Source organism: Pogona vitticeps, chromosome 10, assembly GCF_051106095.1.
Source record: "Pogona vitticeps strain Pit_001003342236 chromosome 10, PviZW2.1, whole genome shotgun sequence".
Taxonomy (NCBI): domain Eukaryota; kingdom Metazoa; phylum Chordata; class Lepidosauria; order Squamata; family Agamidae; genus Pogona; species Pogona vitticeps.
Window position 1 is genome coordinate 1,682,589 of NC_135792.1, and position 13,861 is coordinate 1,696,449.

General features: G+C 54.2%; 1 protein-coding gene across 1 annotated transcript; it reads left to right on the forward strand.

Annotated features, from left to right (window-relative positions):
- Positions 1-2: 2 nt before the first annotated feature.
- UTP4 (UTP4 small subunit processome component) lies at positions 3-9,964 on the forward strand. The gene is made up of 16 exons (XM_072980413.2): positions 3-200; positions 892-1,083; positions 1,615-1,699; positions 1,905-1,994; positions 2,176-2,387; positions 2,643-2,814; positions 3,078-3,169; positions 3,576-3,672; positions 3,772-3,836; positions 4,305-4,427; positions 4,773-4,932; positions 5,313-5,419; positions 6,040-6,135; positions 6,763-6,948; positions 7,093-7,203; positions 9,363-9,964. The coding sequence occupies exons 1-16, from the start codon at positions 33-35 to the stop codon at positions 9,477-9,479; spliced, it is 2,073 nt and encodes a 690-aa protein (XP_072836514.2). The 5' UTR covers positions 3-32; the 3' UTR covers positions 9,480-9,964.
- Positions 9,965-13,861: the final 3,897 nt, after the last annotated feature.

Sequence of the window (13,861 nt, forward strand, 5' to 3'; positions counted from 1 at the left end):
GCTCGACCGGTGCGACTCGCGGCCTGCCTGCCATGGGGGAGTTCGAGGTGCACCGGGCGCGGCTCTTCGCCTTCGTGCCGGCGGGCGTCCGCTGCCTGGCCGCCGGGGGTCCCCCGGGCCGCCCCCGACACCTGGCCGTGGGCCGCCTCGACGGCCGCCTGGAGGTCTTCGCCCTGCACGCCAACGCCTTCCTGGAGAAGGTGAGGGGCCCCCACCCCCACCCCCCCACCGGCGCGGTAGACTGCCCCTGCCCCTGGAGGTTCCCCGGGCCGCGGGGCAGTCTGTTTGTGGGTGTATGTATGGCGGCCATGAGGATGATGATGATGATGATGATGGCGGGGTGACTCCTCTCCTCCTGGCCAGAGTTGGGAAAGGGAGACGCTCCCCCCCCCCTCCCAGGCTTTTCTTGGGTGGAAGGAAGGAAAGAAGAAGAAGAATAATCTTACAAGGAAATCCAAGAGGGTTATTATATTGGGAGAGGGGATGATGGGAAGAAAAAATGGGGCCAAGACGGGGGAGGACAGGGCAGAAGCGAAGTTGGGGGGGGGGAGAAGAGGGGAGGGGGGTTCAGGGTGAAAGAGGGATAGTTCAGCTGGGTGACCGGGTGAAGGAAAAGGGAGGGTGGACGGGTGATGAAATTGGGGGGATTCAGGGAGAATTGGGCCAAGGATCGTTCTCAGTCTCAGTCTGGTTTGTTGTTGCGGGGGTGGGGTGGGGTGGGAATCCTGGATTCCTAGGAAGCAAAAAATGGCAAATCAGTTGAGCAAGTAAAAGCAGCCATGGAAGGGCGCAGGTATGTCCGTGAGCGAGAGAAGGAGGCCGACAAAAGAAGCATGGGGGGGTTCCTTCCTTCCTTTTGCATCTTCCCTATCTCGGCTGATTTCTCTCCAGGTCATTCCAGGCCACGAGACGCAGATCCCGGAGGCGTTGTGCTGGGCGGGAGGAGACCGGCTTTTCGGTGCCGGCCTAAGCGGGGACATTGTGGAGTATGACCTAGAGAAGCTGCGGGTCAAATATGCGCTGGATGCCTTTGGAGGGCCCGTCTGGAGCATGGTGCCTGACCCGACTGGGACCCAGTTGGCGGTAAGTAGCTCCCGGGGAGAGCAGGCGGGAAAGGCAGGAGCTTTCTCCGAACTCCTGAAACCGGGGAGAAGGCCCAGATTTGCCCTCTTCTACTCCAGAGGACAGGACTAGATAGTGAAATGTTAGAAAAAAATATTTTAACAGGAGGATGGGTTGGGCCGGAGAATCAGTTATTCGGAAGAAGACTAAATTCCCTTCTGGTGAGCATCTTTAAACAGAAGTCGCTCACCTGTTGAGGATGCTTTCGCTCTGGCTTTGCAGCAGAGAGAAGGAAGCACAGCTGGACAACTGGCAACCCCAACCCCATCTCCCTTCATTTCCGCCTGTCCTGTTTCCTCTCAGCATCCCCTTTCCTGCGGCTCACAATCATGGTGATGTCCTCAAGTGGCCGCCTTTGCCCTGAGCCTAAGGGCCGTTCCTGTGCTTCTATCCATGGATGCCCCAGTGTGGCTTGGTCAGCCCCGGGGCTTCTGTGATTGCGGAGGCTACTTTGGGGCAGGCTGCTTGACCCTCTTCTTCTCATCCCTTCAGGTGGGTTGTGAAGATGGATCCATCAAGCTCTTCCTTGTCTTGCCCGATCGAATCCAGTTTGAGAGGCAGTTCGACCGACAAAAAGGTGGGTCCTGGGTGGCTGTGGGGTGGCGGGTCTGTGCCAGTGGAGGGGAGCCGGAGAGGATCTGTGGGTCTGCTCTGTGTGTGCCCAAGACCCTTCCAGATGCCAGGGGAGAGAAGTGGCAGGCACGGAGGGAGGGAGGGAGAGAGAGGGAATGGAATGGAATGGTCTCGCGATGTTTAATTCCCGGACTGACATTACCCCACAGGGCGCATCATGTCTCTTTCCTGGCACCCATCTGGGTCCAAGGTTGCGGCTGGTTCCATTGATTTGCTCCGCATCTTTGATGTGAAATCGGGTGAGTTTGGGACTCAGGCACCCCTTGGTGCCGCCCTCGGTGCCTGCGACCGAACAAAGCTCGGAGCAGGACCAAGCGCCCCCTGTGCTTCTCAGGGATCACCAGCCCGTCTCTTCCCACCAGGGAGGGAGGCTGGTCACGCCATCTTGACGTGTTGTGAGGGTTGACTGCTTTCGTTCAGGCCACGCCATCCAGCGGATCAAGGTCGAACGGCGCTTGCAGGGCCCCCGCAGCCAGAAGTGTGTGGTGTGGGACCTGGTGTACCTTTCAGACGGCACCATCGTCAGCGCAGACTCCGCGGGGAAGGTGCAGTTCTGGGACTCCGAGATGGGGACGCTGCTGTCGAAGCACCCGGTCAGCAAGGCTGCTGCGCTGTCCGTCGCGGTGTCTGAGGTGGGTGGCCCCTCTTGCAACACAGAGTTTCTCCGAGGAGCCTGGTCGCCCGGGGCAAGCGGCCAAAGGCTGAATTAGACCGACTGTTGTCCGTCTGACTAACATGACAACCTCGGGTCTGGGTTGTCGAGCTCTGATCTGTACTGTTTTCTCCATCACCAGCTGAGGTTTTGCACAGACCGAGGTTTTAGCTTTGGTCTGCGCCGGTAACGCCGCCCCCTTTCCTAACCTTTGGCTTCCTGATCCTTTACGCAGGCAGAAGACAGCCTTGTGGTGGGCACCTCAGAGGGGATGGTGTACCAGTTCCAACGGCTGCCAGTTAAACTGGGCAGCGCTGAGCACCAGTGGGTGCGGACCAGACCCTTTCAGTTCCACACGCATGATGTCCGGACGGTATTACACACTGCAACGGCATTCATCTCCGGAGGTATAGTGTGGAGAAAAGCTGCATGCGCGGGAGTCCGAGAGATAAACTCGTCAATTTTGGATGCAGGGGCTTCTCGGTTCAATCCTGGGCATTCTTGCAAAGAAAAAAGTCGGGTCACGGTTGATGAGAAAAGGCTCTGCTAATATCAATTCAGACAACCCCCTCCAGACTTTTTCAACGGACCGTCTGGATGGGCGTCGGGGGGGTGTAATCTGCTGTGAAATGGCTTGGCTTTAACCCCCAACCGCTTCTTCCTCCTCCAGGCCTGGATGGCCAGCTCGTGATCCGGCCGCTGATGGACAAGGTGGAATCCAAGACGTACGAATCTGCTCTCCGGAAGATTACCTTTCCTCATGTAAGTGGGCCACCTGTGGGCCTCCAGGGTCGCTAGTGGTACCTTCTCTTCTCTGGTTGTTTCTTGATGGGGCCCGGCATGCCTTCCCCCCCTCTTCCCCCCCCCCATGGATTTGATCCTTAGAAGGGTAGAGGGGCAACTGAGGTTACAGGATCAGATCTCCTCCGTTGCTGTCCTGGCAGAAACATGCCCACAGAACCAATTTAATAGCGACCCTAATAGGACTTTCAAGGTAAGTGAGCTATTTAAGGCATGGCTTTAACCAGTTGCACACCCCCAGAGAGTTTCCATGGCTGAGTGGAGATTCGAACCCAGGCCTCCCAAGTCCTAGTCCATCACTCTATCCCCTATGCCACACTGGGTGTCTAAGTTTACTCAAGTGTTGCTTCTCCCCCTCCTCTTGCAGAGATGCTTGGTCTCTTGTGCTCGGAAAGCCCGCCTCCTCCTCTTCCAGTACCCTCAGCACCTGGAACTTTGGCGACTCGGGGCCACCGATGCCACAGGTGAGAAGCGTGGCTCCTTTCTCCCATCTGAGGCTCCCCCCCCCCAGTGTGCCTGGGCTGGCTTGTGGAATGTCCGAACTGTCTTGTTCCTTGTTGCAGGAGAATCTGGTGAAGTCCTGCCTCTGTCCAGCCCCCCAGAACACCTGCTGCAGCTCAAAGCAAAGGTAAGAGGACCTGGGATCCCTTATCCCTCAGGTTGCTCTCGGTAGGTTGCTTTCGCCTCTTCCTTCGCTGTCTCTGTTGGCCAAGGACTGCCAGGAAGACAATCGTGTGCATCCAGTTCTATCCAGCATCAGCTGAAAACATTTCTGTACTTGTTATGGCTGTGGTTTTAAATGATAATTCTCAGCTTCTAGCTCTCCAGATATTTTTTGGGGGGGGGGGGTGATGCCCAGAAACCTCTTTTAGGAATCCAAGGAGTTAAAATCCAGAAGAGCTGAAGTTACCCTGATTTGGAAGTCAGTCCAAATCATGGAGGTTTACTGACATATTGACATGGTTGAATCCTCAGAAAATGACACAGGGGTGAGAATGTGCCCACGTTCCATGTGTTCCTGGCTTAGCCCCCCCCCCCCCGTGCCTTTTCCGGGGACTCCCGTTCAGCTCCTCAGATCATCCGGCTTTCTTTCTAGGGCCCCGAGCACATCAGCAGCAGTGGTGTCTCCCCCTGTGGCAGCTGGATCGCCTACTCCACAGCTTCCAGGTTCTGCCTGCACCGCCTCCAGTTCAGCGGGGACCAGATTGCCCTCAAAAGGGTGAGTGGAGATTCGGTGCAAGGTTGGGCGGGTGGCTTCTTTGTGACCGCATTGGGTTAGGTGTAGAAGTCTTCATAGGGTGCCACAGGCGTGTGGAAGACCATCCTGGCTGTGAGGGAACCTCCACTGAGGTCTCGGAGCACCAGCATGTTATAGTGGCTAATGGGTTGAGAGACCTGGGTTCAAATTCCCTTCTCAGCCCTAGGACTTACTGGGTGACCTTGGAGCAGTCAGACCCTTGTCCACCACTTTGGGTTTGCTGGAGGAAATGTGAGCGATACCGGCAGCTGAATCGTAAAAGAATGGGTCGTGGTGACCCTTGACCTCTCCTTGCTTTCCCAAAAGGTTCCAAATATTCCCAAGCTGCTCCGCTCCGCTCACCATCTCCTTTATTCCACGGACTCCACCAAGCTCTTTGTGGCTTCAGACTGTGGCTCTGTGCATGTTCTTAAACTTTTACCGTCGGGGACTTGCAAACACCTGCACACACTGCGTCCAAATTCAGGTAAACCGAGAGGTTGGCAGACTTTAAAAAAATACCCAACGGACAAACATTGACAGCAGATCCCAAAGCAAAGTATAGTAAGCAGGCAAAGGCAAAGGAAAGGAGCCTGTATTTTGTTCTCTTAGAGAAACTTAAGTTTCCAAACCATCTTCATAAGGGAGTTGCAAATGGAAAGTGCAGATTCACCTGCTAATTTTTTTCCCATTTCAATTCCGTTTGCTAAAAGCCGGAATGTTGATTGTGCAGCTGGAAAAAAATGGGGAGAAGCTCGTGTTTGAAGTGTAGTCGTACCTCTTCATCACCCCAGGAGATCGGGCGAGCGGGAGGGCTTATCTCAGCTATTTCTATGATAATTTCACACGGTCCCTCTCTTCTCCTAGAGACGAGAGACGCCGTATACCTGTTGGCGGTGAGCGCCGACGGTGAGTGGTTGGCCGCGGCTAGCGGAGATCGGGAGATCAACGTTTACAACTTGAAGGACGCCAAGGTCAGCCGAGCAGCACTTCCAAGGGAGGGAAAGCCAAACTTTAATAAAGATCCTTCTTCTTGGTCTTAATAAGTTAGCCATGGGTTGGGTTCTTTGGGTTAAATCCAGCTGCCAGGCCCAGCGGGTGTAGCTCCATGGAATGAATGAGGACTTGTTGGTACGTCTACACTTCTGTCAGTTCCGCGGATGCCCTGGGTCTACTCAAGATGAAACTAGCCACTTGAAGCCTTTGGCTGGATCGAGGCCTTGCATCCATGCCTCAGGGCTATCCGAGCTCCTTGTTTTGGAAGGGAACGGCTTCTGCTCCTCTCCTGCTCCCGGGCTTCCAAGAGGGGAACTGTCATCAACATCACCGTCTTGGGAGGGCAGAGCTGGAAGGGACCCTCTGGGTCATCCAGTCCATCCCGTGTCAAGGAGGCCCCGTGGGGAAATCAAGCCCCCAACCTCTGGTGCTGCAGCCAGGTGCCTCAACCCCTGCGGGGCTCCTTGTCATTGTTAAGGATGCAACGTTGGCTAACGGGAGGGGGCGCCTGCATCCCTGGGGGGTGTCAGTGGAGTTGGGGGAGGGAGCAGGGCGCCTCCTTCTCTCCAGCAGCATCTTGTATCTCCTCCCTGCCCAGTTCCATTGCACGCTGCCTGCCTACGACTGCCCCGTGACTGCCCTGGCCATTCACCCGGGGACCAACGACCTGGTCGTCGCCCACTCGGACCAGCAGGTGAGTTGTGTTTTCATAGCCGGCCTCTCAGAACACAAGAGCTACAGCTCTTTCAGGGAGGGGGAGGGAAGAGGAAGACTTCATGCCCTCTGCCTGTGCAGAGTTTTTTTTCCTCCTCCTGCTCTTGCTGTCGGGCCCTGTTGCACGATGGCAGGGTCGGCGATCTTGCTTCTGGTGCAAGGGATGGGATTCCTTCTCACAGCCATGAGTGATCAATTGCTCTTACGGCTTACATCTCCCGGAAGGCAAAGTACGGTAACACGTCCGAGCTTCGCTTTGGATAGCCGGTTGGCCAGCTGTGTCAGTCCTGGATTCGAGACGGAGGCAGGCTGTCTTCTTCTGGGGGGGGGCTTCTTTGTACATAACTTGGCTGCTCTCAAAGGTGGCCTATAACCGGGACTTTATGTATTCCACAAAGGCCCTGAGCCCAGTGTTCTCCTGGAGGTGGGAGGCAGGGCTCCATTGTCATTTTCCTTCACGTTTCTAGTCCTTATGGATTTGGGTTCTTCTGCTTCTAGGAAAGGGCTTGATGCGTGAGACACAGACAGGGGCAGGAGGGGAGGGGGAGCTCTATCTCCGTGGAGCCACGCCAACCCTTCTCCACCTTGCTGCTTCTGTCCTCCCCAGGTGTTTGAGTTCAGCATCACAGAGAAGGAATACACAGCCTGGAGCCGGAAGCTCCAGCAGCTTGGCCTGCACAAGGACTGGCTTCAGCGGGACACGCCCATCACCCACATCACCTTCCACCCCAAGAAGGCCTCCTACCTCCTCCTCCACGACACCTTCATGTTCTGCATCGTCGACAAGTCCTTGGTAAGCCCTTGTCCAGGGCCATGCCGTCCCAGGCTTTTCTGCTGCCGGAGGCAGGAAGAGACGCCCCGTCCCACTCACTCAGGCCCCACCAGATCTTCCCAGTCTTTCTAACACTTTGTTTAATGACCTGATTATTGTTTTCAGCCACTGCCAGAGGACACTGCTATCCTGCACAACCAGATCACCCTGGCCCAGATGTCTAAAGCCGCCCGGCGCACCTACGGCCACGCCTTTAAGATCTGCAAGAAGTACCAGGTGGGTCTCTTGAGCATGTGCAGAGGGCTGCTGCTCTGTAGAGCGGGAGAGGACATTTGTCCTTCTGTCAATGTACCGTTAATTAGCATGAATCAGGTGCAGGAGCAGGTGATGCCTTTACCTGGCCGTTAACCAGGTAGAACTCAAAAAGCAAAAACCTAACAGTGAACTTTCAATGAGGAATCAGCTTCTTCAAGGCTGTGCATCAAGTTCTTCTGGGCAGTTCCAAACTTCTGTGCTGTTATTCATGTCCCAAATTCACCTGGCGGATGGTGTTGAGGCCAGGGGGAGCTTCTTAGATGGGAATAGCTGCAGTGGGCGTGTTGGTTTCAAGCTTCTCCTCAGCTAGCAGTTTGGAACTCTGCACCTGTGCAGCCTTTTCCTGATTTTAGCATCATTCCGGTGATTCTTAAGTAAGAGGGGAACGCACGCACGCACACACACATGGACACATCTCTTGGCTTTACTTTGCATGAAAAGTAGTAGTTCTGAAGAGGGGAATCCCTGCTGTCGGTGCAGAGATAGAAAGTGGCCCCGTGATCCATTCATAGAAATGGAGTCCCAGCGGGTAGGCAAAAAAGACACATTGCAAAACTCAACAGCCCATCTTATTTGTAACTTTATGGGAATCACTGGAGCGATTCCCATAAAGGTCTTGCCCAGCCACGTAATTTGTAAGCGCTCCAGGTGAGCCAACCTGTAGGAGGAGAACCATTCTGTCTTCTCTCAGGAGCCTCCAGAGGTGGAGGTGCATCTACATTCTGGTTCCCTTCCTTCCTGCGTAAGGCGTCTCAGTGAGTTGGGGTGCTTGGACGCAGAGCCAAACAGCAGAAGTTTGGTTGTTCCCCAAATAAGACTGGCCGTCCAGGGAGAAGAGCCAGGCGCCGTGGGTGACCTTGGACAAGCTGCCCAGTCCCGGGTCACCTTCAGAAGAAGGAATGGAAAACATTTCTTCTGAGTAATCGCTGTACCGGGGAAGCCTTGGCAAGGGTTGCCCTTAAAGGAGAACTGGCTGGAGGACACAAGGTTTATTATTATAAAGTCATGACCAAGTGGTGGCGGGGAGTAAAAGCGTTCCTCTCCTGGAGTGTTAAGTAAACACACTTAAGAACGCTTGAGCAGGGCTTAATTAATGCAGGATGAGGAAGCAGCCATGATCTTAGTTGGATTTAAAGCTGGATTAGAGCAATCCAGGGAGGGGCATCAGGGACCAGCAGATTGGGAAAAACACCCCATGCGCTTTGTCTCTCTCTCACCCCAACCTAACCCACACAACAAGGAAAGAGGGAGCACAGCCAACCAGTTAGTATCTGGGCACCCGAGCAGGGTGGAAATATGGAGGGGGCACCACGTGGCTTCCTCACTTAGGCAGTGGTGCCGCTTTCTCTGCTGCCTAACCATTCAAGTCTTCTCTGGGATGAGGAAGGAAAACTGGGCTGGGATTAAGCTGGCTGCAGGGTTTGTTGAAAGGGCAGTTGCCCCCTCCCCCGGGATCCAGGACCCTCCGGAAGTGCAGAATTGAACAAGGAGGGAGGATGGCCGGGAATGCTACATCCCTTGCTTTGCTTTCAAGCCGGAGGCCCCTGCGAAGGAGCAGGAGCAAGGGGGAAGGACCAGAGGCTTTCAGCCGGGAAGATGATTAAATGGACCCCTCGGGCAGCCAATGGAAGCCCAGCGGCAGGAGAAGGCGGTGGCCTCCGGGACCCGCTTTTGGGCTCCTCGGAGGCACCTGGTGAGCCACCATGAGGAATGGGGTGATGGGAGGAGAATGGGTCTCGGAGGGCTTCTCTTCAGACTTTGTGTACACGAGGCCAGGAGGGACAGCCTCCCAGGGAAGTCCCAGGACCGAAACCTGGGCAACAGTTGAGATTGCCCCTTTGCCTCCAGGATCTTTGGACAGTGGAGGATTCCCATCCTGAAAGAGAATTCCATGTACAGTACCTCGAAATGCAAGCATGGGAGCATTGTTCCCACGTCAGTGGCTGGCAGAATCTGGGCCTGCGCGTCCCAAAGAGGAATTTCTCTAAGCTGTGCCAAAACCTATAGGCAGCCAGCATTGGGGAGAAGACCGGGGGAGCCAAGTTGAAAGCGAGGCTCCCCAGCAGGCAAGCCCTGCTTCTGCTCACCGCATTTGCTCCTTTGTTCTCTCCCACCACCAGCCTCTTCTTTTCGTGGACCTCTTGGACGAGAACTCCTTGGTGGTGGTGGAGCGCTCCGTGGCGGACATCAAAGCCCAGCTGCCCCCTCCTGTCTATCAGAAGAAATTCGGGACGTAGCCGAGAAGATGCTTTCCTCAACCCTTGGCTGTTCGGTGTAAACAGGGACCCTGCAGAAGAACTATGAGGTTTCGGGTTTTTAAACCATCCCCTCCCCACCGGGGTGTCTCTGGGGTTCTGGCAGGCTGAAGACCTCCACCGCTCCTCCAGAGCGGGCACGGGAGAGGCGAGCCCACCTCAGCCATTCCTGGGAACCTGGCCAGCTCCCACGGCCAGCCCGCTTCGAGCGATCTTCCTCCTCCTCGGTGCCCTTGAGCGTGGGTCTCTCCCTCCCTGGCGTTTATCAGTCTGGGGAGGTTCATGTTGACCTTGAGCTCTTGGCTGGAATGGTTATCCCACCGCTGAGGTGCTGGCAGCTAAAGACTCAAATCCTGAGCAAGAGGCCCCCATCTAGGGAAGAGACCAGCAGGAAGGAAAGGTTATCTGTCTTTGGACGGATTTCTTTCTTTCCTAAGAAATCATAATAAAGTAGCCAGCGTCTGTTATCATGTGTTTATCTTTACGCTCAGTCCATATCAAGTACCTTATTTTTTTCTACTCGCAAGGCTGGTGTAAGGTGGACCCGTGTGGTTGCAGATGGGGGGGGGCTAATGGTGTAAGAGGGAGGCTTTCTGACCTGGTCTTTTCAGGATTCAAACAAGACCAGAACTGGGGGCTTCCCAATGGGGGCGGTGGGGGCAGGAGCCCAGCCACACAGCATTTGCCGCGCAAGGACTGAGGAGGTCTGCCCGGCCTTTCTTAGCTGGCAGTCTGCCCAGGCTTTCTCTCCAGCTGGACCACTGGGTGCTGTCACCCACTCCTGCCCGCCGCTGGCTGCACTTTCCAAGCAGTTTCTCCTACAACTCTCGGTGAACCAGACTGGCAGGTTTTGGCCCCATTGCGCAGAAAAGAAGGACCCGCTCCCCGACCTTGCCTTCTGCAGGGAGAAGTGGAAGGGAGGGGTGACGATCCCACATTTCCAGGGTGAGAAGGCAGCTGCTGCAGGACCTTTGTGTTTTAAAGAAGTTTAGAGTTTCAGAAGATCGTAGCAACACCCTTTTTCATAACTACCTTGTGCTAGCTGCTTGTATAGATTTATGCATAGCCTTAACTTTTGGGGACTGAGGACTAACACAGTACCAGAGATACTCATTATGCTCTCTAGTGAATAGAGTGGTGGACCAGGACTCAGGAGGCCTGGGTTCGAATCCCTGCTCAGCCATGGAAGCTCACGGGGGAAATGGAACTGGTGAAGCCGGTTCTGACTTGAGGGCACATAACTAACTAACACAGGATCCCAAGGCAAACCATTCAAGTAAAGCAACGCCTCTTATGTTCGAATTGCTGAATTCTCAGTACAAGAGCATTATGCTTTATAAATATTTTAATTAAAGCTCCTTAAATACAGTGGCAAAGCTTGTTTTCAACCTCACCAGGGCAGAGAACGAGCCTAATTAAAAGTAGGAAAAACAGCCAAGGTGGATTAGACCAGCTTCTGCCATCTCGTTGTGCTTGACAAGGCTAAATATCCCTTCAGAGGGAGGCCAGAGTTCTTTTCCTCTTGCACACAGGGAGCCAAAGCCCCGACGGCACAAAAGGCCCTTCAGTGGAAGTGGCCAAGACGATCCTTGAACCCGGACCGGCCTGGGCAAAGTCTTGTATTTGCTGAGGCCCAGGGTGAGCACCTGGAGGAAGCCATTCCATGAGTTGACACCTGCTTGGAACCCAACCCTGTCGTCTTGGCAGGTGAGAGGATGATAAAATCTGCATCCACAGTGCTTACAGGAAAATATTTAGATTCAGCAAGGGAATTGACGGCCGAGAGTGGAAAGAATATGCGGGGGCGTTTCAGGCGGTTTCCAGTGAAATAACTGTACAGCTCTATTGCAGCAAAAATTAAGTTCCTGTGTTGCCTTAAGAACTTAATTAGGACGGCAGGAACTTTGGTGCTCCGCCTGCTTCTGGAGATAAGGGTGGATTGGGGTCCATGAAAACAAAGGCCATAATAAATTTGCCCATCATCAAAATGCCACAGGGCTCTGTTCCTTTAATCAAGTAATCCGATAAACTCTGGTTTTGGATTTTGCTGAGGGATTGCACAGTTGAGCGCTCTCTTTTTTTGTTCCAAATGGTCACAAACATAATTCACATTTGGGGGGTGATGGGGAACAGGTTTCTGAGGAACTGGAAGGATAACTGAGCAGGGTGCGGTGGTTACAGTGTCGGATTAGGACCCTGGAGGACCGGGTTCAAATCTTCACACCGCCATGAAGTTGGCTGCATGGCCTTGGGCGAGTCTCCCACATGGCCAAGAACATCTGGGTGACCCAAGGTTGGGAACCACAGCAGTAGTAAAGGAGTAGGCGTCGATGGTGTGGGAGTAGCAAAGAATCTTGAAGCTGGGTGCCTGCTCTAATCAAACCCTGCCTCCTGGCACCATTCTGTCTCAGGAATCTGCAGCCTTCGCTTCCCTTTTTCCTCATCCTTTTCTGACACAAGAACCGGGCATGGCAGGCTGGTCTTTCCAGCCAAACCTGAAAGAAGGGCAGCTTATCTTTGCTCTTGTTCTCAGTGTGACCAAACAGAAGCTTTGGCTCTTCCTGCAACAGGCGACAACCTTTCCGGTCTCCAAGCAGCTGCAAAGAGTTTGCCTTTCCCCTTGCTTAAAGGAGATGTCCTCAAGAGCCCGGCTCACTGTCCGATTACATATGCTCGCGTTAAAAATAGCCGTTCTCCTCTTGAGGATCAGCAGCAAAGCCCAAGCCTGGAGTGGGACTTCGGGCCATGAAAGGCAAGCGAGGGCTCGACTCCCTTTGTGGGGAACCGCCAGTCCCATTAACGTTGCACAGTCGGGTTGGGGGGGTGGGTGGGAGTTGGCTGTTGGCTCCAATCCATCCGTCTTCTCCCGCTAGAAATCCTTGCTCCAGGCTTGGCTTATCGGGTATGTGCGCTTCAAGCTTGCAAAATCCTCTCTTAATCTGAGCTGTTTTTTTTTCCTTGAGTAGAAAGATGCGGAAAGCGAGCAGAAGCAATTTGGAAAGAAATGCAACCTGACAAAAAGCCGGTGCCTGCAAGAAGTATAGCAGGGATGGGAGAAAAGAGTTACGTTCCAAGAAGCAGGAAGGAAGACCTAAGAGGGCTGAAAGCGGGTGCTGGTCTTTAGGCTCTAAATATGCCCTTCCTCCTATCCTGCAGCAGAGCTTTTGACACAGTAACCTCTAAGCGAACAGCCCTCCAGATGTTGCACTACAAGGCCCATCATTCCTGACCACGGTGCCCATATAAGCTGGCGGGTGATGGGGGTTGGAGTCTAGCAACCTCTGGAGGGCAGGAAAATTCTTCACCCCTGCTCCCACCAACTGCAGCGGGACTAGTTCCACACCACTCTAGGTCGCATGCTCTCAAGCCCCTCTTGTCCGCACCGGGTTTTCATAATGAAATATTTTGCAGCTGGTGTTCTAACTTTTTTTGTGGCTGTATCTGGTTGTCTCTAAAACATTTTGTGCCACACTGGGACAGCCGTGTTGTGCACCCATATGCTTCCTACGTATAAAACAGGAAGAGACTGCACTTCTGTAGTCTTGACCTGGAAGGGATGCCTTGAGTGCCAGCTGAGAGCTGGTGCCTGCAATTTCCTTTTCCCTCTTCATCCTTCTTTTCTCTTGGGTTATCTCGGTTCCATTGGGTGCCTGCCAGAAGGGACTGCCTTTTTTTCCCCCTTTATTTTATGGAGGCTCTGTGGTCATTTCGTCCAGGGTCCTCTCTTGAACCAGAAGGCAGATGCTGCCCCGGTTTGGTTCCGCTGGCTATGAAGTAATCCGCAGTAATTCATCCGAAGTAGTCAAACCTGGAGGAACAACGCCATCCGCGTGGCAAACTCTCCTCTCGCTCCGCCCCCGCAACGCCTGTGGGCGGAGCGAAGCAGAGAGCTGCCCTATCCCGTCAAGGTAGGCGGTCCTAGAAAATTTGCCTGGCCACGCCCCCTTGAGCCGGGAAGCGACACCACCATAGACTTAAGAGTAGAGGAGTCCACAGGCATTAACTTCCGACCCTTTTCCATCCCTTTCCCGCCCCCGCGGGAGTAAAAGGAATGCCTTGGATTTTTTTCTTCAAAGGCCAGCTGGAAAGTGGTGGTGAAGGCAGGAATGACTGTTGTCAGCCGGCATCATCTGCTCCTGTGCGCGAACATTTGCAAGAAGTTGCTGCACAGCCAAAATGCAAATGCAAACAAAACTATGGACGAAACAAAGCACTGGATCCCGGTTAGCCCTAATTGCGCTGATCAGAAAAGTGGGGGGGGGGGGGGGGAAAGCCAATGGCAATCTTGAATTATAAACGGGGTTTGCACCGGAGCGGGGGATTTGGGGGGGTGGGGGGGTCGATGAGGATGTAAGCCTTTCCAT

Coding starts and splice junctions, on each gene's coding strand:
- UTP4 (XM_072980413.2), top strand. CDS start 33: ATGGGGGAGTTCGAGGTGCACCGGGCGCGGCTCTTCGCCTTCGTGCCG. Junction 1,084..1,614: donor CGACTGGGACCCAGTTGGCG/GTAAGTAGCTCC, acceptor TCATCCCTTCAG/GTGGGTTGTGAAGATGGATC. Junction 4,933..5,312: donor CACACTGCGTCCAAATTCAG/GTAAACCGAGAG, acceptor CTCTTCTCCTAG/AGACGAGAGACGCCGTATAC.